The following is a 5,794-nucleotide window of genomic DNA, read 5'->3' on the forward strand; positions in this document are numbered from 1 at the left end:
AATTGCAAAATGTTAAACATTGTATGTAAATCGCAACTATATATTATATATATATATATACATGTATGTAATACATATGTACACACAGGCACACATGTACACACACACACATATATATACATATATAAACACACACACACACATACACACACAAATACATATACAAACATACACACATATATGCAGAAACAGGTAACACACACATACAAACAAAATTTAGTGAGAACACTGGGGAAATGTTTACACTTCTATTCATCAAGCATTAGTTAACGTCACTCTTCTCCACGGAGACTCGTTGTCGTAGAGAAGAGGCTTACGTGACCTTATGAGACCTTACGTGATCTTAGAGCTATGCTGGCGGTGGTAATTGCTACCGGTAGGGCCTCCCATGTCAGACAAGTCTTACTGAAGTGCCAGACAAAATATGTTCACGGAAAGGATAGGCTCGTTAGTCTTCGAGAGAGGGGCAACTCTGATCCCCAATCCTGGCAGATGGGACTCGTTTAGGCTTGTAAAGCCGTCCATCTGAAAGAAGGATACCCTAACTAAACTTACGTCCTAAGGATTTCGTTGCTACCGCCCAAGCTTGCTAGGCTACGGCAGATGAACCTTAAGAATAAAGGGTGGGATCAGTTTCGAGCACGCTGTGTTTCACTTAAAAAATTCATTGCGCAGGCTCGAAAGATATACCCACTTTTTAAAGTCCTGTAACGACAGGCAAGGGACGAAACGGCAAATGACAGATACTCTGAAGGCATAGTTACGTTGGGCTGGACACGGTTCCAAGATGGAGGATCATAGCCTTCCTAAGATTGTACCCTATAATATATTGGCCATTGGCTTCTCTAAAGGGAAGATATAAGGACGCCCTGAAACAATACCGCAGCCTTGGTCCTATCATTAGTGATCCATTTTGGCTTCCAATTGGGAACCATAATCCATAATATCCATAATGCTGCTAACATTATCATCCATAACGCTGCTAATTCCTTCGAGAAATATGCAGAACCAGCCTCGAGAAGAAGTTATCAAAACCGTTTAAACAAACCTTCCATTGTGCCTTTTGTATCCGAACCTACCTATCCACACTGGCTCCTTCACTATATCTTCATTCGCGAAGCCTAGCTACTACGACGAATTTACGTCACTACTGATCCGTAATGAATTATCACTAGTATTATTCATTGATCCGTAATAAATTATCACTAGTGTCATTCTATATTCATATTACTATCAAATGCATCATATAAGCATTTTTTGCTACCACTTTTTCAAACTTAATTAAACGATTATTCTAGCGGTAAAAATTACCTGCTACAAAAAGAAAAAAAAAAGATTCATCAAATAATCATCGTCGACCTACCAGAATTTTTAATCTTTTGGGGAATACCAAAGAATCATTCACAACTGACTATCAAAATGCAGTAAATAGTAACTGAATACATTTCACTAAGTTTATTTTTAATTAGCGAAATATTTAACCCAAGTAATAATAACATCCTCTCCCAGTAAAATTAACATACAGCAACTAATTAATCTCAAACTATGATAAGGAGCAATTTTCAAAATTAGATAAAAAGCTGATAGAGTGAAGGAAAAGAAAAAGCACAGGAGAAATTAGAATCATTTTTATTAAAATTATTTGTTTTATATAAGTTCATTTTTTCTTTTTTTAAAGATGGAATAAAATTAGAAGCATACCATTAAATTAGCTTTTCGAATCAGTCGTCGTATTGGGAAAGCCATACAACCAAGCATTTGCTTCCGCCTGTTAAAAAAAAAAAAGTTAAAAAAGAAGGAACAATAAATATAAATGAGCGAAAAAATGGCAAAATTTAATAATGCATAAATTCAGTTGAAACTATAATTCTATTAGGACAAATACATTAATATATTGAATTTTGCTAGTACTAATATATATTCAGTGATAATTTCATTACCGAATAAATTGAAGAAATGATTAAACACTTTGAAAAAATGGATTTTTCTTTTTTTCAAAAATTAATATACTATGATCTTTTTTTTTTTTTCAAAAAATTAATGTGCTATGACTACTGTGATCGGAATTATCACAATACATATCGCATAGATAATTCGAACACAGGTATGTTATATATATTCATTAATATTATTGATATTTTTAAAAAACCAGCTAATAAATTATCAGCCAATTCGAATCAATGATAATCTAAATCTAAACCCAACTACCAATTGAACTAATCGAAATTATTCAATGGTTAGAATAAAGTGAACCACATTAACTCATAGGAATTGTGATGAATTTACATCGTTAAATTGAATTACATATGTTGCATAGTAATGTAACGGAGCAACAATTCTTGGACAAATAGAGCAAAATATTTAAAGTTTACTTAATTTTAATGATAACTTAAAAATAAATATATGTAGGAATAAAAATAAGACAGCAAATAACTTACGCAGAATTACCCGCATTAGTAATCCATACGCTAACGCTCAATAAATCGTGATGACGATAATGATTTCGTCGTAACTCACTGCAATGTATTGCTAATGCATGCAAACAAGGTCACAATTGATTTTCAAATTTGAAATTTCAAATAAGCATTTATCATCATCTCCAAATTATTTACTTATATCATTAGTCATCTTTATCATTTGAAAAGTATGCCATACACTTCTGAAAGTGAATTGACAATTACGTCTCCAAGAGTAATTTGAAATAAGATGCAGTCATCGAGATTGTCGATGCCTTTTAATCGCATATTTTATGAATTATGTTTGAATACTTACAATGTAAAGTTCTCATGAAATTGAGGACGATTGCTGAGAAGTACGAGGCGAGTACGGAAGCTTTTCTCCTTATCATAATGACTAAAACGATCCTCCGAATATGATCGCATCCGTTTATTGTACAATGGGTTTGGCCTTATTTCAACCTGAATTAAAATGATGTTCAAAGGTTAGAAATTTGTTAAAAAGGGTTGCAATTAGGAGGATTTTAATTCTTGTCCTCAGATAAAATGTATGAAAATTTACCATGATCATATAAGCTATCTTCCCATCTCTACAAAATGCTTTCATCTGATCAATCTATGCAAATCAGAAATGAAAAAAATGAACAATGTGCATGAATGGGTGCAGAAATAAAAACTGTAACATTTAAAAATTGGGATACAAATAACTGCTGAAAAAGTTATAACACAAAAAGATGTTTTAAATCAAAAATAAATGTGTTAGAAATCTAAAGCAAGTGATAAATTAAAAGGACTACAGGACAACATTCAATGAAGTTGAAAGATGCGGGAATATGTTAATTAACAGAAAAGGCCAATATATGGCTAAATGAATCAGTTTTGTTTAACATCTGAGAAAAAGGCTGCAAAAAAGGAGACAAGGGAAGAGAAGGAAAAAGAGAGGAAGAAACAATGAAAAAGAATACAAGAGAATGAACAAAAATCGTGAATACTATAGGTATTTAAGTTAAAATATTCTGATAAATAATTTTCGAAAAGATGAAACTCACCCGAACATATGAAGAGGCTTGCGCAATAGCGGGATCCAGAAAATATACTGCTCGTACAACACTAACAGTTAAATAACATCCAGAAATGGACATCGTCAATTCTAGTTTACCTTTGCATCCAATTCGACGAGCAAATGGTGTTGGTAGTCCGAAATGATCTGGTTTCCAGTTTATGTTCGACAAGCAGCCACTAGAAATAATCTCTGATTGCGGTCGACCCCAATCTTTTCGAGGAGTTTGCTAAAATTATGATTATTTCCACATCCGAAATTTAAAAAGTTTATTGAAGTCAACAATTACAAAATCTAAATAGACTATCAGACTATTCGATCATTCCACTGAATACATTGGAAGCACTCGTTTCCATTTTTTTACAATTTTTCCTAGGATACATTCTCTTATAATCCATATTTTTTCCATATCAACAAAAACATGTAAATAGTTTCGAAGAATAGCAAGACGTATTTAATGAAATTACAATAATGCCAACAATAAAAGTTATGTGTTGACAGAAAATCTAAAATAACAATAAAAAAGGATAGATCGACTGAAGATTTCAAATTGTCATCCTAAACTTTTCGAAATCCTTCAGCAATTGTTAAATTAGATCATCATGCGATGATATGCTTCATAATATTGGTCTGATGATACTGCTTAAAATATCTGACTAGTTCGTTTTGTGAACTCAAGTTCCAAGTTAAATTTAGGGGGATTTAATGTTTGGAACAATTACCTCTTCGAAAAAACTTGCAGGTCTCTCTAAAGTATCATACATAATATTATTAAACGCGCTAAGAACAGAACTTCGACCACGTCCACTTGATGATATTGATGTTGCAGGAGTTGATGTTGAAATAGTCTGAAAATACCAAATTGTAAATTCTTTTCTTTTTTTGGAATTTTATAGCAAACATCGTTTTTTTAATCGCATAATACATTTACCTTCAAATGATGAGGATTTGTTTTTGGTAAGCCAATAGAAGTTGTTGTTGATGTAGCTAATGGATGCCAATTTCTGGTTAATTGCAGTGAGGGTACTTTCGGGATATCGTCAGATGAATCATTGATTGGTGATAGTTCCTAAAAATTGCCATCAATTTACATTTGAAATTATACTATTTTAAAGTTATATGATACAATTAAAATAGAATTAAGCTGGCATAGCAAAAAGAATTTCTTTTTTTTTCGCTTTTTGTTGCATATTTTAAAATATAAGTGCATATTCCTTATCTCTTCCGCGTCAGACGGTTTGATTACATTAAATATTCATGAGACATCCCATTTACCTCAATCATGCTCAAACCTCGAAGTAACGAGGGAGGAGGGGAGCGATGTCGCCGATCGCTAAATTCCGAATCATCATCTTCATTTGTTGTTTCTGTTTCATAGGATGATGAATGATCAATTGGTGTTATCATCGGTAGTGATCCATAACGCGTCCGTGCACGAGCTCCAATTCCACATGGCACTTGGCTTCTTCGTGTTCTAAAATGATTTTGGAAGCTGAAATATATCCAGGTAAAAGTGAAAAATTAAAACGAATCGTTCTGAATTAATCTAAAGTGACTGCGAATGTGAAAATAAAAAAAATAAAAAAGATATTCATGATAAAAATGAGTAAAGTTTACCATCTAAAATTCTTTGGAAACCAAATTTGTTGAAATTGAGGAGATATTTATAAGGAAAAAAAAAAGATGAACCTTCTCATTGTAGGCTTATTTATCCAATTGCGGTTAGCGCCTCGAGCGACCGGTATTGGTTGGCAAAAGTCACTATCAGAAGTTAGATCAGAGACACTCTCCATTGCCATATCTCAAGTTTTAATCTTTATTACAACAAAAATTCATGACTAATACTGATTTTGGTTGATGCATCCAAATTCAATTGATATTAATTTTTTTTTTTTTTTTTTTTGCCCAAAGATTACTTATCGACATTTATTTATTTGACCTTGGGCTAACTCGCCTAATCGAAATAGTAGAAATCTTATCAATTAGACCGACAAATGCGGCTTCTCCTTAAAAATTTCCGTGGGGGTCATGCAAAATAGTACATGAATTTAAATGAAAATTGTTTGATGAATTTGAAACTTTTCTGGACATTTAAAAAAATGCATTCTTTTTATCCTAAAAAAAATCCCTATCAGCAATCTTTCTCAGATAACTTTTAAAATATTTCAAAGGAAATATGAAATAAACAATGATTTTTTAATTTGATTTCAATTAAATGGAAATTCGAATAATTCATTAAAATCCCTCATGCTAACATCATTTTTTTTTTTTTTTTTTT

The 5,794-nt window shown here is 32.2% G+C and overlaps 1 protein-coding gene across 1 annotated transcript; it reads right to left on the reverse strand.

The window, feature by feature from the left end:
* Positions 1 to 1,689: 1,689 nt before the first annotated feature.
* On the reverse strand, positions 1,690 to 5,315 carry LOAG_09244 (hypothetical protein; the record flags this gene model as incomplete). The annotated part of the gene is made up of 8 exons (XM_003144772.1): positions 1,690 to 1,768; positions 2,439 to 2,516; positions 2,773 to 2,918; positions 3,506 to 3,745; positions 4,239 to 4,364; positions 4,448 to 4,585; positions 4,792 to 4,990; positions 5,206 to 5,315. The coding sequence occupies 8 exons, from the start codon at positions 5,313 to 5,315 to the stop codon at positions 1,690 to 1,692; spliced, it is 1,116 nt and encodes a 371-aa protein (XP_003144820.1).
* Positions 5,316 to 5,794: the final 479 nt, after the last annotated feature.

This window comes from Loa loa (genome assembly GCF_000183805.2).
Source record: "Loa loa unplaced genomic scaffold supercont3.183, whole genome shotgun sequence".
In the NCBI taxonomy this organism is placed as follows: domain Eukaryota; kingdom Metazoa; phylum Nematoda; class Chromadorea; order Rhabditida; family Onchocercidae; genus Loa; species Loa loa.